Here is a 20,781-nt window from a genome sequence, read left to right on the forward strand (position 1 = left end):
TTTTGAAGCACAGGAAGCAATTTTATCAGTGCTTTCCATAACTGCAGGGTTTCTTAGTGATGGATGCTGAAGTCCATGAATATTTTCAAGCGTTTCTGTCAACAGGAGATATGGTTTATGTCAACTCAACTAACAAACATAAGGCACACAATATGTTGCTGAGAGTCTCAAACCATGTAAATCAAGCTGTAAAATCCATGTTTTTTAAAACTGCTTCATGACTGTAAAATACACTTTAAAGTTCAATAAGAAGTAAAAAGATGAAGAAGTCTTCATTAATAATAGTCTAAATTAATTTTTCCTTAAATTAATACCACACTAATACTAATTCCATATCAATGGATTTGGAATACATTCAAATATTAACAACCATTTTGACTCTGTAACCTTGATCACTCTGTGTAAATATGGATTTATTAAAAAAAAAGATTAAAAAGTATCTTACAGCCCTTAAGGTATATTTGTGCATCACTTTTTTTGAGAACAAGATGATTATAAATATTTTTGTATGGATTTAAATTCAATTCTTATCATTGCTCACATTTTCAATTCAATGCCTTTCCAGGTTTTTTTTTTACACGGTTGCAATACTGTTCTGCAGAAAGAGGCTTTATCTCTTTGTCTAACAGCTTTGCTCATGACATGATTCTTGCAGCACATGTGCACTGTCTTTTATGCCTCCCTTTGTCTCTGTCATGTATCATTTCTCTGGCTTTTGAAAGTACAGATTTTATCATGTGACTTAAACCTTTGTTTAAAAGCTTTCTGTTCTGATTATTGTTATTACTGCTGTGGAAAGTTGGCAATCAATTATTTGTGCGCTCTTTTATTGTTTTGTGAATTGTAGATTGTGGAGTGGTTTGGGTTGGAAGAGACCTTTAAAGGTCCTCTACTCTAATTCCCCTGCAAGGAGCAGGGACATCTTCACCTCTGTCATGGTGCTTGGGGTGTTTCCAGGGAGGAGACATCAACCAGCTCTGAGTAACGTGTTCCAGTGCCTCACCAACTTCATCATAAAAAATTTCTTCCTTATAGCTAGTCTGAACCTACCATCTTTTAATTTGAAACCTTTATCTCTTATTCTGTTACAAGATATTTTCTTCCAATTGTTTCCCACCTTTGCCACTATCTACCTGTATAATCACCAGTACTTTTAAAATTATTTACAAGCAATATGAATAGAATACAACAGTGAATAATTCCGACCTCAATGTCTTGAGTACAAAAGACAGCAGGTGTAGCCTGTATTTCTCTGCTTACTATATTTACTTCTTGAATGCTGAAAACACTGCAAAAGAAGATCTTGGACTTAGACTTCACAAATATTCTTTAAGTTTTGAATGAACAGTTTAGAGACTGGTAAAGAGTATTACCTGTGTCAAATGGCATTTCCATTGCATGATGCTTACTGCATGTTAAAATATAAGTTTATGCACTACAAATCAATAAATGCAGACTCTAATCAAAAGTTTTGCTTGCATGGGAAAAAAAATCTGCTGCATGTAATAGAGCCTTCTCTAAAAGATATTGAAATGTGATGAACCACAACCATTTTTGATTAAGTGAGGTTTTTTCAATTTGATACTTAAAAAGAGCTATGAATATCATTCAGTCATACTTTCCTATCAATGCTTTCCAACTGGCTGCCAAAATTGAGATTACCTATTTTCTAGAATATTAGAACCAAAAAAAATCATTTCTCAAGTGATGCAGAAAGATTATAATCTGCAGCTAGCACAAATGCAAAACCATTTTCCTATAAGGTGTGAAATTAAGCAATAAAATCTTGTCTGTCACTGTCGTATATGATTTTATGGCTTTTGAACATTCGACATCTTGGAGTTGTTATTTAAATACTCATGGTCACATACTGTCCTGGACCACTATATTTATATTTTGAAATCCTTCCCCTGGATTGTCTTCACATTTTAAGGTCTCTAGGACAGTGTTTGCACTGTCTTCCTAACATAGGACATTATTTAATTTAAAAGGAGTTTTCTTAGTCCAACAGATTTAATCAAGGTTGCAGAGAATGTCCTATCTTCCCATATTTCTTTGTTTCAACTCTTGGTGCCTGTTGGACAGAGGTGCACTGACTTCTCTGCTTCTTCCATCTGGTTTTGCTTATATTCTGCTTCAAATCTGATTCCCAGAATTTACTCAGTCTGCTGCTTTGTTCTTGAAAACGGCTTTAGCTTCACAGATTTTTTTTTTTTCTTTTTTAATTTTTTTCTCTCAAGCCTCTGTCTTTAACAGCTAGCCTTTTGGAAATGTTGGCATGGACATGCAAGATGTGTACTATGCTTTATCTTTGCTGTGTTCTAGTCTGTCTCTGGCTGTGGATCTAGTCTGCGTGTTTCTAATACATCCTCATCACCATGGCAACTAGATGTCAGATCTAGGCTACGCGGAAACGTGAAGTATTTCCTCTAGAAAGCCCTGCTCTCCCACTCCTCATCCAGCAGCTGTTGCTTAGTTACTCAGAGTTGGACTTTGCCTTTTGACACATGTGAGCCAGTGAATGTTTATTAGTGAACATTGTCTCAGGTACAATCTGAAGAAGCTTTTTGACCTGATGCACCTCTGTCAATCATGATGCCACTCCTACTTCCTTGTTGCTTTGGAGGACAAGAAAGTGTCAATAATCCTGGGTTTCTGAAAACCTTTAGGAGTGAATATGCATTCATTAAATGGTTTTCTGGTGAAGTGAAAACTGTAACTTTACTATGTAGGGAAGAAGACTGACATTTGACAAATAATAATAATAGTTTATCTAAATATACATAATAATTTTGTCTACTGTTTTAGAATATTGTAATAATTTGTTTCTCCGTGCTGCTACATTACACAGACCCTTTGTTTTTTTCTAGGGTATGTGTTGTGTGAAGAGGAAGGCGACTTGCTCTTCTGGTTAAGCATTAGTGTGCTTGGCTAGACTATAAACTGTTTCAAAATATTGTTTGGCTAAAAACATACAAAGACATTTTTACACTATACTTTGTTTATTTAGGTGTCCTGCAGCTTTTATTTGGCACATTCCTGAATAAGTAAATAGTGTTTAAGAGTACATAATGGATTTTGTAATGTACTCATCCCAAGATACATTTGTACATCTGCTCAGTGTTTTTAATACTATCTACAGGGGCTTTAGAGCCAGCTGAACATTTTCATATCTTGTATGAATAAAGCTTCCATTTTACTCAAATTGTGCTAACAGTCTTTTGTGCAAGGAGGTGCTACACAAGGGTTATAAAGCATAAGAGAAGTCAGAGCCTGTTGATTTGAGAGGATTAGAGATGGTGACTTGCCATGGTAGTAGATAAGTGTGCTGTTATATCCAATACTTGCACATTCATACTCTGTTGGTGCTCCCAGGAACAGAGCAGTAGAGATTTAATTTATTGTAGCCCAGTACAACTGTGATGCATGTTACCTGCTCAAACATTTCTCTCTAAAGGTTTTCATGCTTCCATTTGCTGTATTCAAGAGGTATGACGTATTGATAAACACAGGATGACTTTGGAACCTCCTTCAAAGTATTATTTGTTAGTCCCAACTGCAGTGTGCTGTGCTGTGAAGTCAGCCTACTTCTGTAACTCCATGTCTCTGAATATCTGTGCAATAGGAATGGGACATTTTTTGTGAAGTGCTAGTTAACAGTTTGCACGGCCTTGTGTTTCAAATGGCTTTTGTAAGACTGGTGGATGGATCTGTCCCTGAGAAATTTCTGTAAGGATGACTTTTATTTCCAAGGCTGTGCCTTGCCTTTGTCATACATCACTTTGACAATAGCTCTGATAAAATTGTCCCTTTTGGTATGTTGTGCATTAAATATTGTACAGCATGGTTGGCTGGATTTAACAGCAGTCACATTTGCTTTCTTTTCCCCTGATTTGCAGTGTGTTCCACTGGCTTCCTCTATTGCTTCTCGTGACACTTCCTGATGTGCAACTTGCCAGAGTTTGAATTTCCTGGCTGCTGATAGTTACTCTTCCATCAGACTGTGCAGAAATCTTTCTTGCCAGTGTTAGAACTCCTTTTTTTTTTTTTGCAGTATTCATAACTAATTTTTTGTCTGTGATGAAAATGCAGTGGCTATAAGGCCTCTGTTCAGTTTGCTTAATTCCTGCCTTCTCTTAATTCCTGTTTTCTCTTTCCCACTTGGAAAACCATTTCTGTCAGTTTTTCTGTCATTTCTGTCTGTCAGGTTTTCCATGCTCACCCTTTCTCTTTACATTATGGTATGGTATTTTCTTACTATCCTTTCATTTTTCGCAGTCCTCTAGTTGTATTATGCAGAAGTGTGGAAATGGGTATGTTTCACTCAAAACAGAGAAATATCCTAGCTGCAGTAACATGAATTAATTTATCTGTCAGGATTTTGACTTTAGCTCTCAGCTCAAAGCAATTGCTGAGTGGGCAATCCCCTCTATTAGGAGGGGACAGGTCTAACTGCCCCATATACCTGGCTCCTGGGACAACAGCTCTGTTAAAGCAGCATCTTTCTACTTTGTCCTGGGATGCCCTTGACTTCTGCTCTGAATTCTGCCTTTAATTTAAAAGTGATGATAATCTGTTTTCATAGATGGTGCCTGTTTCCACAGCTCTGCTCTAACCTGCCCACTGGTCAGCCCCCACACTGATTGCTTTTAACTGTTACACCTAAGAAGTTTAATGAAGTCCAGCCAGGCCAGTACCTAATGGGTGAAGTGGGCTCAAATCTCCACTGATTTGCTACAGGACATTTTCTATAACTCATGAGAGGACAAGCCCTTAGGAGACAGAAATAAATTTCTGCCTCAGAATGCTGTTAGTGAGGCGTTTTCAGCTGTAATTCTGTCTTTCAAATAAGCTAAAGTTGAATCTCAGTCCATCTGGGTAATTAAAAAAAAATTACAAATAACCCTCCCCCCCGCCAACAGAAAAAGAATACTATCCCCTCCACACACCATAAAACAATACAAGGCATCACCCAAATGCACTCACAGAACTCAGCATAAAAATAAACACATCTGGCCATACTCCAGTTCTTCTGCTGCCACTTCAAAGGAGAAGGGTAAAGTTATTAGGGAAATGTTGGAAGATGAAGGCACTAAATGCCTACTGCTGTCCCTTTATACAGTCACGTACTTGAAGTCTTTACCAGTCCATATTCTTGCAAGGAGGGAATGTGATTTCTGACATTGGTGAACAGTTTCCAGCACATGAAGCAAAATGGACAAACACCTTCTTTTATGTCTGCAGATGGCCAGATGCTTTGATCTGTGAGCTGATGCATCCACATTACCCTGGAGTCAGAGAGAGGGGAAGAGAGAGAAAAAAGTGAAGGCAGTTGCCAAAACTGGCATCCAGCCTCAGCTCTTGAATATACTGGACCACCCTGAAAAGCATTCATCTTAGTGTTGAGTAGTGTAATTATTAGATTGTTGGTATATGTCCCAGCAAAGTATGTGATTTTGTTATTCTTTAAAATATGACCAGACTAAATATGTTGTCAATGTCGTAAAAACTAAGCTAATATTGTTGCTATCTCTGAGCCAGAAAGAGTGCTGGATTTTGCATTCCTTTTCCAGTGCTTGGGCCCATGGGCTGTGCTTGTATTGCTTCGTGGTATGAAAGAACTGCTCTGCAGTTTAGGGCTGCAGTCAAGGCTGTCAGGTATTACAGGAGGGAAGATCATTTTCAGTGCCAGCATCTTTGACAGCTTTCCAGGAGAAAGTAATGATTATATCACAAAGGGAATAGAAAAGGGGGAAAAGACTAAGGATCATTAGTAGCTTCTCTTTTCTTGATAATGAAGCAGAGTATGGCAAGAAAGAGAAGTATTCCACACTTTCTTCGTAGTTACTGGGCTTCTCAGTGATTTCCTTTATTTTCTGTAAAACGTGCTGCAATAATTGAAATGCAAAATGAGTTGTGTAGGTATTAGTTTTGTTCTATAGACTTAGCATACTCTAGATACTTTTATGGATTCTGTGAACATAAAAGAAAAGTCATTACCTTTGGCTGTTGCACATCTTTTAGTCTTTTGCTTGCCTTTGTTGAGACTTTTCAGGCCAGCAGGATTTGTGACAGCCACTTAATTGCTACATGAATTTGTACTGTTCCTTGGCAATCTCATTTCAGTTTCGTGTCACTGTACCTATTTTCCTGGAGGTTGGTTTTATGTTAAATGTCTGTAAAAACAGGTAACAGCTACCCGAACAACAGTGGAGCAAAATCCCATATAATTGCAAACCAGCTCATCTAAAAGACAAGGGAAAGGGAATATTTTAATTATATTTTTCTGCCAGGAAGCAAAAGCAGAAATTATATTTCAAGAACTGTGGTGAAAGCTATTTACACTTATTATCTTTGAGCCCCATAACTTCACATTAATGATTTTGCATTTATATTAAGCTTTACCTTTTACTTTTTTTCTCCCTCACCAAATTTCTCAATATTCAGACAGATTAATATACCATGATTGACATTTAACTATCTGAGGGATGCAGATGATGTTTGCCAGTAATTGAAAAACTTAAGAATATTGTTTCTAAATGAAATACTGGGAGAATTTAAGCTGTTTAGTGTAATTAATAAATTTAGAAATTGCCCAGAACAAGTTTCATATACAGGTTATTAGATGATGAGAATGTAAAATTTTAATGTGAACATATGGGCAGAAATGCAGTTGTATTTGGGATGGTGCATGGGGACAAAGATGCACCCACACAGCAGCATTATAAAGTTCAGAACAAAGAGCGCCGGGGTGAAATTCTGCCTGAAGGTGCAGCAGCCAGTGGAAACTCACAATTTCCAGGTCTGCTGTTTTGTACTGAGGCTACATTTGTCCCTACACCACTTTTCCTCTTATTAGAAGGATCAAACTGATTGTAGCCCTATTTGCTTATTTTATTAAAGTGGTTGATGGCTAAAATGTAACTTGAAGAATAATTGTGAAAAGAACAGCCAGCATAACAGACATGCAGGGTGTGGGAAAGCAGGGAATTGTCACCAGCTTTGATTTTGAAGGAACACAGTGAATGTAGGTCATAATTTAGTTGTGCCCTCTTATTTAAAATGCCTGCTTTATGCTCCTTCCAGCTAAAAAAATAAATCTATTAATTTCAGAATTAGTGGATGAATGTTTAGAGCAGTTTCAGTGTTGTCAGCCTAATGCAGAATATAGACTCAATCAGTCTTGTTCAGGGAAAATTTCCTGATTTTATTTCCATGGAGTTCTCTAATCTGTAATACAGATATATAAACATGTTAAGTGGCTCTTCACAGATGGCCTAAAAAAGCAATTCAAAATATCCATGGATATTTCAATATGATATTCTAAAAGTGATTTATATTTGTATTTTTTATATTTTTATATACTACTGGAAGGACTTCAATTCAGAACTTAAGAGGTGAATTACTAAAGTTGTGCCATGAACTTATAGAACTGGAATGCATATAGAATTCAAAGAAAATTATCCTTGGGTTGGGAGGCAGAGGGTTCTGCCCATGAGTGCATTAGAGCTCAGATTCATTAGGAAAGGACATTAAAAATTAGGCCCTGGGGAATCCAGAACAGGACACATCCAATGAATTGATAGAGCTGTAAAAATACCAAGGTACAATGGGCAGTCTTGGAATGACATCCAAACATAAGTTGCTAAGAAGTACTGCAGGTTATTTTAAATATAGATTAATATAGAACTGTTCTGTTTGATTTGTTTGGCATTTCACTAATCCTGATGACTGAAGGGCATATAAAGAGCTTATAGCCCTCTAGAGGCTTGAGAAATGCTGCCTTCTCTTTTCCTCTAAACAGGCTTTTCTAGCAACACCAGGAAAATGAAAAGAACAAACCCCAACCCCAATCCTCTGAACTTAGTTGCTCTTTTCAAAGATTAATTAAACTTACCGCCTTATCTCAGGATTGTGATGCTGAGTCCACAGTGCCACTGCAATTTTTAGTGATTTGGATACTCCATTAGAAATGAAGTGTAGGAGCAAAATCAGAATTTCAGTGCTTGAACTGGTACTGGGAAGTTCCTGTGGGCTGCAGAATAGAATTCTCATTTTAGTGCTTCACATCTCAGGTGATGTCTAAATGCTGAACACTGGCTGATATTTTGGAATGCTGACATAGGAGCATATTTTTACAAACCAGTGATAGATCTCAGTCCTGAGAGCTGATCTGTGATGTTTTGGTCACAGCTCATTGTTGGGGTAACCACAGACTGGGAAACAACTGGACAATGGGTTTTGCCAGCTAGGCAGGACTGAAGCAGTGCCCTTGGACCAGTGACATCAGTTTGTTTGATGTATATCTGGTGTGGCAGATTTTAAGAGTATATTTCATCCTCTAGAGAAACAAGTAATTACACTCTATGTGTTTTAAAAACAACATCTGTTTTGTTAACCTTGCTTTTGCAGCATTTCATCTATATATAAACCTAAATATTTAGGTGAAAGCAACATGCAAAGTCGTGTAACTGAGCCATTTCCATTTTTCTGCTGTTTTTCTTGATGAATGCAGGGGAAGATAACAATTTGCCTTTTTTCCACTCCATTAAAATCACATTTGAAGCAGTCTTCTGAAATCAGTACAGTGACATTATTTTGCAAGCTAATGGTTGCTTTATTTCAAATGCTTGAGCAAATGTTACTGTGTATTCATGTATGCACACTTTTGCAAATTAAATAATACATCTGTGATTTCAGTTCTGTTTTTTCCTTTCTATTCTGCTGACTTCACAGAAGATTGAACTGGGAATATTCTGAATCTTGTTTCTCACCTTTCAAAATTCACTATTTGAAATCCAGTAGCTAAGACATATTCATTGATTTCTCATTTCCCACTATTGAACCAAATCTGCAGCTTAAAAACATATTTGGGCAGCCTGGGGTTTTAGGGATTGACAGATGGGGATGTCTTCAACAGAACAGTTTCAGCATCAAGGATTTGCTTTGTAGTTCTCTTTCTATGGAAATAGAAACTAATTGTTAATTGTTGTGGAATGCAGGTTCAATGTTTTCCAAATAACAACTAGTGGAATTTGTCATGAGATGTTGTGTTTTTATGCATATCATCATTCAAGTGTGAGATAAAAAGTATTTAACTTTCTGTTCCAACATGAAAACTTTGAAACATTACTGAATTTAATGTTTAAAGAAATAAAACGTTGCCTGAGACTTTCCATGCATTTAGGGAAGGTACATTGAGTAAATAATCTAAATTAGATTGATTTATTTATGTTCTCCAGAACAACTGATGTGGTGGTTCAAGATAGATGCTTTAAAGAGCAGTTTTAACTTATCTAAAAAACACTACCAGGTTTCTCTGCTCTATTTGAGCCGTACTTCTGTTCTTTAGGTGAATTATTTATTTTGGATCACTTGTTTGACAAAGGAAACTAAAACCATTTTGCAACAGTTTTCAGTCAGTAGATTTTTGAATATTGAATAAGCTGAAGATGGTAGAGTTCATGGGGTTCTATTTAGATAAAATCACTTTTCATTGTGTGTGTGTGTTCTTTATTTTTTTTTTCCAGATCCAGCCATTGTAAATGGAGTTTATTGGTCAGAATCGTTAAATAAGGTGTTTGTTGATAACTTTGATCGTGACCCTTCTCTCATCTGGCAGTACTTTGGAAGTGCAAAAGGATTTTTCAGGCAATATCCAGGTAGGAAGAAGAGAAGTTCTTAAAACACAGTAAAAAATGCTATGACTGAATTGGGTATTGTCACAGATACTTGCAGGTTTGATTTTACTTCATCTAGTTCTCAGAGAGATTTCCAATCAATATTTTGAAAATTTTGAGGTTTTTCTACCAATTTCTATTTGGGAGTGAAACCCCCACGATAACTCATGTACTCATAAAAATTTCTATTCAGACAGACATATACACACATGTGAAAAATAACTTCTAAACAGGTTGTGAGGAAGGAGGGCAGAAGGATTAGAGCCTTCGTATGGAACTAAACTTAAATTGTGTGCTCTATCAATGCACACGGTAAGGCTTCATCATTATTTGTTGTTCTATTTTTAAACTTCCACTTAACTTGGCTGATTTACATTTCAAGATTAAAAATACTTGTTTGAAAGTTTCTTTTCACACCAGTTGTAATAAAATGCAATCACATCACTAGTATTATTTCTATAAAAATAGATTAAAACCTGTATTGTTGCCTATTAAGTTTTATGTTTAATCCTATACAAAGTTTACCACATTATAATAAACTCAGCTTCTCAGCTTCTGTAACTTTGAATCAGGCTCATGGTGGGTATTGTTCCTTTGGCTGATGAGGGTTAGCAACCCATCTAAGTTTTGAGTTTAAGGAAGTTCACTACGAGCCTGTGTATCTGAAAGGGGCTGAGAGTAATGGCTACTACATCTATGTTAGTTTTAGATTATATTTCAGTTCCCAAGCTCCATGATATTTCAAATATAAGTCCTTCTTTTCAAGGCTATTTCTGGTTTTGTATCAGAAAATGAGTGTAAAAAGCAAGAAGAATTGCCCTGTCATTTTTTTCCCTTGGAGATGTTTTTATCATGTTTCTTCTGACCCACAGCCAGGAGATATTACCTCTTCATAGTGCTCTGAGTGCAAGTTCAGAGTGTGACCTGTGAGTGAAGCAGGCAGTGTAATGGGAACTGCTGGAGTCAGCCACGGGGAGGAAGTGCTCAAGGTCTGGGAAGGACTTGGCAAGATGTGATAAAGCTTGCCAGCACCAAAGACCAAGAATGGCAAGAACTTTGTGAAAATAGTGCAGTGAACATAGTAGGCCTGAATAAGTTTCACCTTACAGTAGACTAAAAAGGAGTGAGGAAAAAAATTATTTCTGGTTGCCCTAATTAAGGACCTTTTCTTCCTGCCAGTATTTCCTATGTTATGATGGCACTGCCTGTTAGATTAAAGTATGAAACTCCATTAACTGCTACTTAGCCCAAACACCACAGATACATTTTGAACAGTTAATGTGAAAATTTAATTTAACATTTTATTCTCTATTTTTTTTAAACAGGAATTAAATGGGAACCTGATGAGAATGGAGTCATTGCGTTTGACTGCAGGAACAGAAAATGGTAGGCAATTGATGACTGCCACTGTCTAAGAAATTTGAAATGATGAAAAGTTCAGTATTTAAAAGTTTTGTCTTTCATCTCAGGTACATCCAGGCAGCAACTTCTCCAAAAGATGTGGTAATTTTAGTGGATGTCAGTGGCAGCATGAAAGGGCTTCGCTTGACTATTGCAAAACAGACAGTTTCATCTATTTTGGATACCCTTGGAGATGATGACTTCTTCAATATAATTGCTGTGAGTGTCTCAGAATTTATTTTTTACTATTTTTCTTCCATCACTTCTTGCTATCTGTCATGTTTTACTTCACACAAGCCACTTGAAAAATGTTGCAGACAGGTGATGGATGACATCTGAACCCACTGGACAGACACTGTGTGAGATTCTTCAAGTGTCAGAGATTTCAGACTCTTTGTCTATGATTTGCAGTTTGAAACCCCTTTAAGACGTAGTCTTCAGTCTGGGGTTGCAAAGAGTAGTAAGTTTTTTTTTTTAAGTTTGCTTGGACTTTGTATATTACCTTAACTTTTAACTTTGGAGTGTGTCTGCCTTCCCACTTGCTTTTCCCCCTCAGCTTCTGCAATACAGTGCAATATGCAAAATGGGTAAAATGTAAGAATTAATAGATTCAGATTTTAGCTCTTGCTAAGGCTTGCATGGCATGATAAAATGCCAGCATAACTACTCAGTGTTCATGTTCTGGTCTGGAATGTGTGTATGTGTAAGGTGTGTAGAGGGGTTGCTGGTGTTTACTAACGGTGAGAAATCAGACCCTCAGTAGCTCCTCTTGTGTATGGTAGTGAGTTTTCCATGGTGCAGGTACAACTTTTAGAGCTATGACTGGTTGAGGCTGGTTTTACTGTACTTAGGAATAATGGGATTAATCTTGTGGATAAAGATGACTTCAACAAATCCAAAACTGACATCAGAACTATGATTTGCAGTGCAGGGAAAGGAGGAGGAATTGGTTGTTATATTAATTTTCTTTTGCTGATATTCCCTTGCTAATACTTTATAAATCAATGATTTTCTCCAAAGTCTTCAACTTCTTGAATATAAGGAAGATTTTGGCCTATTTTTGCTACAAGAAAGTGTCCTTTGTGTACTAAATTAAATTACCCCAAAGACACAAGTGTAAATCATTGAGATTGTCTAGAAAATGAAGCATATGTGCATGAACTATATGTACATATACTGTATTTTTAATGTATAGCAAACAGTTCAGACTATCTTTTATATTAATCTCTTTGCATGATAATTGCATAATTAGCAAAACTCATGTTGTACAAAGATATATTACATACTTTATAAAAAGAAAGATTTACTGTCCTTAAAAAAATGTGATTAACTGTAATCTAAATAACTTTTGTAAGCTGAAAGAATGTTTCAACTAGAGTAATTACTAAGATGCCTGACCAGCCATTTTTTGGTGCATAATCTCCATTTATCAGTAGTTGTAACAGTTACTGTGAATTATCTAGGAAGAAAAAAAAAGTTGTTTTTTTAAGTGAAAATTTTACTTTGGGAAAATCGAATGGCTCATCTATAACAAAAAAAGAAAAGTAAAAACATACATAACTTGAATCCAAACTAATGATTTTGCCTAAGAAGTCCGGGGGGAAATACTATGCAAATACTTTTTAAAAGCTTTTAAAAAATGAAAATTTGATTTTTCATACTTCTTAAAAAGTATGAAAAAGCAAATCGTCACTTTTTCCAATTTAAAGTTTATTTGAAAGTGAACTGAGCTGTGTGTAAAACACCATGGAGTCACAGCATAACTTACTGTCAAATTACACAAGCTTCTGGTCACTGAATTTGTGTTGAGCAAAGGAAGGAATCGCCCACCTGAGCCCTTCCTCCCAGCTGCCCAGGCTGAAATTGTGCCCAGCCCCTCCCTGGGGCCAGCCCCAGCCCCTTGGGTGCCCTCGCAGCCCTCCCCTCTCAGGGTGGGCTGCAGGAGTACCCGAGGCAGTGAGCCAGGGTTGGTTCCCAGCAGTTCTGTGTGTGCAGATTCTCCCTGTTCCTCCTCACTGGGCCTTCCCTGCTCCTTGTGTCCCCTTCAGCTGGGTCACCCACTGCTTGGGGCTGTCCCCAGAGCAGCCTCAGTGGTGTCCTCACCCTGGCGTGGGTCACGCACAGCCCCCAGTGTCCAGCAGCACACCCCTTTCACCAGGACATTTTCCCAGCTGTGTTTCCAGATGTTTCCAGCTGCTGCTGGCTCTTTCCAGGCACTACAGCCCCCAGGTGCTGTGCCTCCCTTTGGGCACCTTGCAGTGTCTCCAGCCACAGCTGGTGCTGACAGGAGCTGGCTGTGAGGGCACAGGGCACTTTGTTGCCCTTTCCAACACTGCAACTCTCCTGCAGGGCTTGGCTAGTATCAGAAAGTCTGAATTTTTAGAAAGAAACCCAACTACTGTGCTAATTACATCATTTGTCTGAGGTAATTCTTTCCTCTGTAGGTTCTCTCCTCTCTAGAACCTCTTTTAGGACTGATATGTGTGTGTTTGTTTAAATAAGTAGAAATAGCAATGGAGAATGTGTTTTTATGCTTAGCAGCTCAGCTGTTTAATTTCATTAGGATGTTGATGTGCAAATACAAACCTGAAGGTATTCATTGCATTGGAAGAGGTACCACAGAAATGCAGGGGGAACAAGGAGAGCATGCCAGGAGTGGTGGTGAGGGGGTAAAGTGCTGTCCTGTTGTCTTGGGGTTCTGCAGGAAGAGTTTGTGAAGGTTGTTTTGTACTAAGTAATGCAATCATGGAATATGCTGAGTTAGAAGGGATCCATCAGCATCATCAAGTCTAACTCCTGGCCCTGCACAGGACACCCCAAGAATCCCACCAGGTGCCTGAGAGCGTTGTCCAAACATTCCCTGAGCTCTGGCAGGCTTGGTGCTGTGACCACTCCCCTGGGGAGCCTGTTCCACTATTCAAGCACCCTCTGGCTGAAAAATCTGTTCCTGGTATATTATCTAAACCTTCCCTGACTCAGCTTCCTCTTGCTGTCCCACAAAGGAAAAAAATAACAGTGTAAACAAATAAAAAAATTTGTTTGCTTGAAAAATGAAACAAACTAGCAAGAGAGACCTGTGCTGTGGAGATGGGAGTGGGCAGTTCAGGGTTTTCATACAATTTCTGCAGCCTACCTGTGCAAGGAGGAATGGCACAGGTAGGCTGGGGCTGAACCATGAACTGCTTTCAAAATGTGGTGTGTGAAAGACACAGCGAGGAGACACAGTAAAGCCAGTCACTGTGATTTATGGTATCTGCAGAAATTGCTCCCAGAGCATTGCTTTGACCAAGTGCCAGCAGGGCAAATGAAATTTGTCAAGAACGGAGATGTTTTCAGTGATCAAACATGAGACAACAAAGGCCACACAAGAGGCTGCTTGGTGTGAAAGCACTGAAAATCCCATAGAGCTTTTATCTGTAGACAAATGTTTAAATGAGATTATATCTTACTCTTTGTAATTCAGGCACAGCCTGCTGATGTGACAGCAGTTTCATTTGAAGGTAAGATACACATATGTCAGTCCAAGAAATGCCCTGTGTACGAGCAGATCTCCTCTGTCTCCAGAGCTGTCCAGCTGTGCAGTATGTGCAAAAATAGATCTGCTGTGCCCAGATGGAGGAGACTGAACCTTCAGCAGCCCATGGCTGATCCTTGCTCAGAAAGGCCACCCCAAATTGTTGCTCTGTGAGGGCTCCTGGGCATCTGGAAGTCTCAGACAAATGGCCAAGTACCTCCCTGTCTCCGCAGACCAAAATTTGAGGTGGAGTAAGAGCTTCATTAGTGTGAGAAATCTGGACAAACGATGTGTACTTACTAGATGAAGAAAAATTCTGAACTTGAATGACTGTGACTGTCAGAATGGCTTTATTATGCACAGTGATTAACAGAATGAATATTTGTGTGTATTTCTGTATCTATATATAGATATATGTAGATATAAATGTATATATCAGAAAGCAGAAAGACTATAGGTCTTTCCAGACAATAAACATAAAAGGATAATGTTAAAGATCATTTTAGCTTTCATGGTTAAGTTGTTGCAATATCCATCTGAAACTGATGGACTAGGTGATTGAATTGCAAAAAGAAATTATTGAAATACAAGAGCGATGTTGTGCTGCCTATGTTAAAATTTAAGGTCAGTTCACTGGTGAATGAACAGAGATATCTACAACAACAAGGGAAAAGGCATATTATTCCAGTTCACTTTGAAGTATAATTCCAAGTCAAGCATTAAATTAACAATATTATCAGAAAATGAGTACTAATTTTGTCAAATGCTGAAATTTTTAAAATGCCTTCATATAAAATCTACACCGAATTAGCAAAATATTAACTGAGCCAAGAATGTTAACCTAATTTTACTGCTTTAGACACACCCTTTTAGCAAAATTGATTAGAATAAAAGTATTTTTAAATTCAGAGATTCAAAGCACAGTAGTATAGTTCCCAGTATTCATATGTAGAGTTTTCCAATATAGTCCTTTTTGGCTTTTTTGTGGTGGTTTTTTTTTTTGTTTGGTTGGTTTTTTTTTTTTGTTTTTGTTTTTGTTTTTGTTTTTGTTTGTTGTTGTTGTTGTTGTTGGTTTTTGTTTGTTTGTTTGGGTTTTTTGTTTTGTTTTATTTTGTTTTGTTTTTCCCTTGGTTTTTTTTTTTTCTTGCTATTCCTACAGAACAGACCATGGATAAATTTGCTTTTCAGCCTGCTTCAATAATCAGATTCTGTAGAGCTGAAGTGTGAGCCGGCTGACAAAGAGAGGCAGCCAAAATAAACCTCCATATGAAGTCTCCAAGCAGTGGGCTGTGCTTGTGTGCCACTTTTTCAGCCCAGTAAACTATGGAAGCACCAATTCCTTTGGTTCCTTTTCTGGATTGGCTTCTTAGGCTGGGCTGAATTCAATATCTGCATATGCTTTCATATAATGTGAAATATTGTATCTGTGTATTGTTGCACAACAAAATGGGAATTTAATTTATTTCTGTGGACTTTGCACCAGGAAGCTTAAATGTGACAAAGAAGGAATCTGGAAAATGCTACAGAAAATCTATACTACTTGTGTAGGTGTGCTAAAACCTTATATATCTCATTTTCAGAATATGAATAGTATCTTATTATAGAATGTAGGCCAGCAGCTCTCTAAATAACTCTATGGTTTCTCTTAGTCCACATTTTAGCCCACTTACATTTTTATGCCTATTGCACAAAGAAACAAAAAGAGGGAAAATAATGTGAGTAATAAGACAGATAACTATAACTATGTAAATAGAATATTAAATATCAGTTTAATTACATGTTTAACTTACAAGAGTAAACCAGGTTTTTTGAAGAAGAGCTCAGAAGGGAAGGTTTACCTCCCTCCCCTCAGCAAAACACAGGCTATTCCCAGCTATTGTGCAGGTATCAGCTCTCCCAGGTCCTGCTGTCACTTCTGTCCTGTGCAAAGATGTCACTACTGAGGATTGATAGAAAGATGGGAAGACTGATTCAGTGATCAGAATTTGATTTTACTCAGATTTTCCAAAGCTTATATACCATTTCAGAAAGGTTAATTATTTTCCACTACAATAATCAGGTTAAAGATCATACAGACAACAGATACATTTTACAACAACTCTTGTTTGGAGAAGTTTGATTCAATCTTCTCTTCCCATAAGCAGGTTTTAATCCCATCTTCTGTAATCTTCAAAACCCTGTTTGTTCCTGCCATGGCATCCTGGTTATCAAACCAGCTATGCTAATCAAGTCTGTTTGACTCTTTGTCCATGTCCACACGTCACATGCCAGGATATGGAGGAGTGGGACATGTAACAATAGGAAATGTGAGAAAACAGCAAAATGCAGGATGAGGAGAGAATTTCTTCACTTTTTGCATTTTAAAGATTTAGCACAGTTAAAAAAAGGCATCACCAATATCACTGTAAAACACCTTATGACAAGGGCAAAGAAATGAAATATATGCTATGAAGCACAAGTTAGGTGTTCTACTAGAAAGTTACAGTTGTACTGAGGATCTTATCAAGTGGACGTGCAAGTTTAAGTAGCAAACACTGCTTGAGTGCTTTCACATGTTACATCAGAATTCCAATTTTTGTGGACTTAGGCAGATGCCCTTTTTGGAATTTCATTAGGAACTGAAATAATTCTATCCAGTGAATTTTTGCATTTGTTTATGTTTGAGATTTTAAAAAATGATTAGAAAATGTATCCAATTAGTAAAGAGATACAAATTTAAATAGGTCATTAAAATGCACCCTTGTATGAATTCAAACAATGAGAAGTTTCTACACCTTTTTATATAAAGATTTTTCTTACTGGACTTTCATTTATATCTGTACAATAGATGCACAACACAGAGAACACTTCCAAGTTCTGCTTGTTATCTTAGAACACCATTACATAATATATTCCTTTTCACATGATGGCACCATCCAGCTACTTCTGCCATGTATGCTACATTGCTTAATATGCAGTTAGTCAAGGTGATTAGATGCCACAACAGGAAATAGTGATACAATTTGTCTGGGTTTCAGAAGGATCAATATCTATGTACATTTTCTGTGCAATTGTGTTCTCTATGTGAGATTGAAAATTTTTAATTACCTTTTCTGAAGCAGGTTGCTTCTAGGAAAGTGGGCTGTGAAGGGACTTGAAGCACATCCTCTCTGAAAGCATGAGCATCCTTTATTCTGCGAAACACTGAAGGCTTCCTGGGAAACTACTGGGAATCTCCCTGGGTTGTGGTGCAGCTGCAGTCTCTGGGAATAGCCTGATGGCATGAGTTACTCAAAATAGTAGTTAAATCTTATAGAAATCTAGTGGACAGAAATTACAGCTATTTAGATGCCAGGGCTGATAGAGTAGGAAGTTGTTTCATTTATTTGCTGGTAGTTATAGACCTTTAAAAATGGTGTTATTACAACATTAGGAAACCTTGATTTAACTTACATGCAGGTGTTTCAGCCTTTAGCATTTTATTGCATATTGGCCAGTTGCAGACACTGTGCCTGGTATGATGTAAACATGTATGCTCTTGTACTTGCCAATGACAGCTACAGAGATAAAACTAAGAAGAAGCTTAATTGGAAAGTATCTTGATTAAAGAACATTTGAGAAAAACCTGTGTATAATCGGAAAAAAGCTTGAAAGTAGGGGCTGATGTACCAGAGTCTGTCACATATTTTCAGTATCTTATTTTTTAAAATAGAATGGAGTATGGTCTTGACTTTGGACTATAATAGGAGATGCTGTGTAGATTTGGCACTATTATTTTGCAATGACTCTCAGGAGATAGATTGGAAAGCAGTCTGAAGAGAGAGATTACAGGGGAAAGTACATCATTTATCTGATCAATAAACTGTTATGAGGCTGACTGCACATGGGACACTCTCGGTGACTCTCAACTGCTCTAGAAGCCTTTGCCTTGTACTTTGTATTAACTATGGAACAGTAGAAAATTCCATACACTCTCATACTTTGAAATAACATTGATGACAATAAAATAATTAGGGAAGCATGCAAATCTGCTGCAGAAAGTATGTGTATATATCTTTCAAGTATTTTTGCTTGTTTCTATAAAACCACTTCCTTTGCTGATGCTGATATAAATGATCTGTATATCCAGTAATAGCAAGTTACTCTGGGTTTACATTCTGTTACAGCTGAGGACTGAGTCTGGCACAGTGCCTTCATGCAGTTCAAATTAAATACTCTTCCCTATGCAAGAGTAATTATGTGGTGATGAATGTGGTGAGTAGTGAGTGCACTGCTGGAATGAATGGTGACGACAGGTGTCCAGAGTGGATCAGGTTGCAGGGCTCTGTGGTGTAGAGAGAGGAGTGGTGTTAAACTGGGAGTAGAGCAGATTTGGAGCTGCAGGAAGAGAGAGACAGTGAGAATCACAGTGACAGAGACCCTTGTCTAAGCAGCATTTGTTATGAGTCATTTATTTGAGAGCTTTCTTTTTTCCCAGTGAGGTGGGGGAAGAAGGGAGTAAATACTTACATTAAGCTAATTAAATGTTTTCCCTGATTGTTTTTGTGTTATTTACTGTGGATGTTCTGATTCACTTAATCCTTTATGAAAAGATGAAACCACCTAAAGCCTAGATGCAAAGTCCTTACTGTTTGATCTGTGATAATTTATAAAGTTACCTGCTTCTAAAGGAGATTAAATTAGTGGGAGAAGGAATTCAGTTAAGGCTCTGTCTGGAAAACTATTTATTGAAGGTACTGATTTTCAATGGTTTAAAAGGTTAAAACAGGTCCAAATTTCAAATTTCAATCAATCATCCATTACAAGTTCTACTGACTGCAGATTAAATTTCTTTTTTTTTTTTTTTTTAATGCTTAGGATGCTTCTGAATGTAGGACTAGGCTATCTAACTTACCTACACCTTGTGAGAAAAACAGATAATTCCTTCAAGACCTATCACATATTCATGAGTTTTTGTAATAAGCGACTCTGCTTGACTGAAATTTTGAAAATTGTCAGTCATTTTTAGGACTGATTCAATTTACAGATTTTTTTTTGTCTAATTGTTCCAGTATTAACCTTTACAATGTTAGACAGTGTCACAAATATTTTTCAGGACTTTTCCTATATGTAGAAAAGAATTGAGAGTTCAGTTTGTGATGTATCAAACCTGATCTCTTAATATTATCCAGGTTTCAATTTGAGAGATACTTTTGCCAGCCAGTGGTGTATTGTACCCTTAAGTCCACATGGGTTTTGGCATCCATTCAATGCTCCTTTAGAAGTAAACCTCCGAAAAATTAAGAATCATGTAAAAGGAAAAGAAATACCACAGCCAGTTTTTAGAAATGAACAAAATTCTTTTGTTCTTGCTTTCTGTGTATGTTTCATTCACTGCAGTTCTAAGTCATTAAATTGACTAGTATCTTCCAAGCTTTTAATTAAATTTTTCATCATACTTTGTATTTCCCTCTGTAGTATAATGAAGAACTCCACTATGTAGAGCCGTGTCTGAATGGAACATTAGTTCAAGCAGACAGAGCCAACAAAGAGGTAAGGAATGAAAGCAACAGAACAGTGGAGAGCTGGGATGCAGTGGGTAACAATGTGCTGTAATGATCTTTTCCTAGTACAATGCATTCCATTATTAAAATTTATTAATTATTCTACTCATACTATTTCAAAGGAGTTTTATGTGACTGCATAGAAAGAAAGAAATAATCTCATAGTCAAATTGGTTGAATAAACTTAATGGAAAATTGCAGGAGTCATTGAAAATATACTGTTAATAAAGTTTGATAATTACTTTAAGTAAAATATTTCAGCCACTTTAAATTGAACTATCATTCTGCTAGCAAAAATTACTGAGGAAGAGATTGCATTCTTAACTCAAAGTAACACTGAAGTTGAAGCAAAATCTCCAAGTAAATATAATACTATAAGAATAAAAAAAATTAACATTCTAACCAGGTCTGTCAATGTAATAATGTACTCATTTAAGAATGTTCTGTGAAAACGTTCAGATTAGTTTCATCCTGCTTTTTAGCAGATCCTGAATTTTTTAGGAAAAAAACCCCATTATGATCACTATAGTGCAAATTTTATTTGGAGTGAGATTGCGGTATGAACCTGTAGCTTGAAGTTTAGTTTATTGCCTGACAGTTTTCTGCAGTGGTTTTATGCAGACACACTTTAGGAGCTGAGCTAAGATTGTTTATGTCATGTGAA

General features: G+C 37.1%; 1 protein-coding gene across 1 annotated transcript in view; it reads left to right on the plus strand.

Annotated features, from left to right (window-relative positions):
• Nucleotides 1-20,781, plus strand: part of CACNA2D3 (calcium voltage-gated channel auxiliary subunit alpha2delta 3) — a 406,564-nt gene that overhangs the window by 171,572 nt on the left and 214,211 nt on the right. Inside the window, exons 6-9 of the mRNA XM_063411460.1 lie at nucleotides 9,531-9,662; nucleotides 11,006-11,066; nucleotides 11,150-11,300; nucleotides 20,032-20,106. Coding sequence (XP_063267530.1) covers nucleotides 9,531-9,662; nucleotides 11,006-11,066; nucleotides 11,150-11,300; nucleotides 20,032-20,106 — 419 coding nt within the window. The remainder of the gene's footprint in view (nucleotides 1-9,530; nucleotides 9,663-11,005; nucleotides 11,067-11,149; nucleotides 11,301-20,031; nucleotides 20,107-20,781) is intronic.

The sequence above is a fragment of the Prinia subflava genome, chromosome 14 (assembly GCF_021018805.1).
Source record: "Prinia subflava isolate CZ2003 ecotype Zambia chromosome 14, Cam_Psub_1.2, whole genome shotgun sequence".
Classification (NCBI taxonomy): Eukaryota; Metazoa; Chordata; class Aves; order Passeriformes; family Cisticolidae; genus Prinia; species Prinia subflava.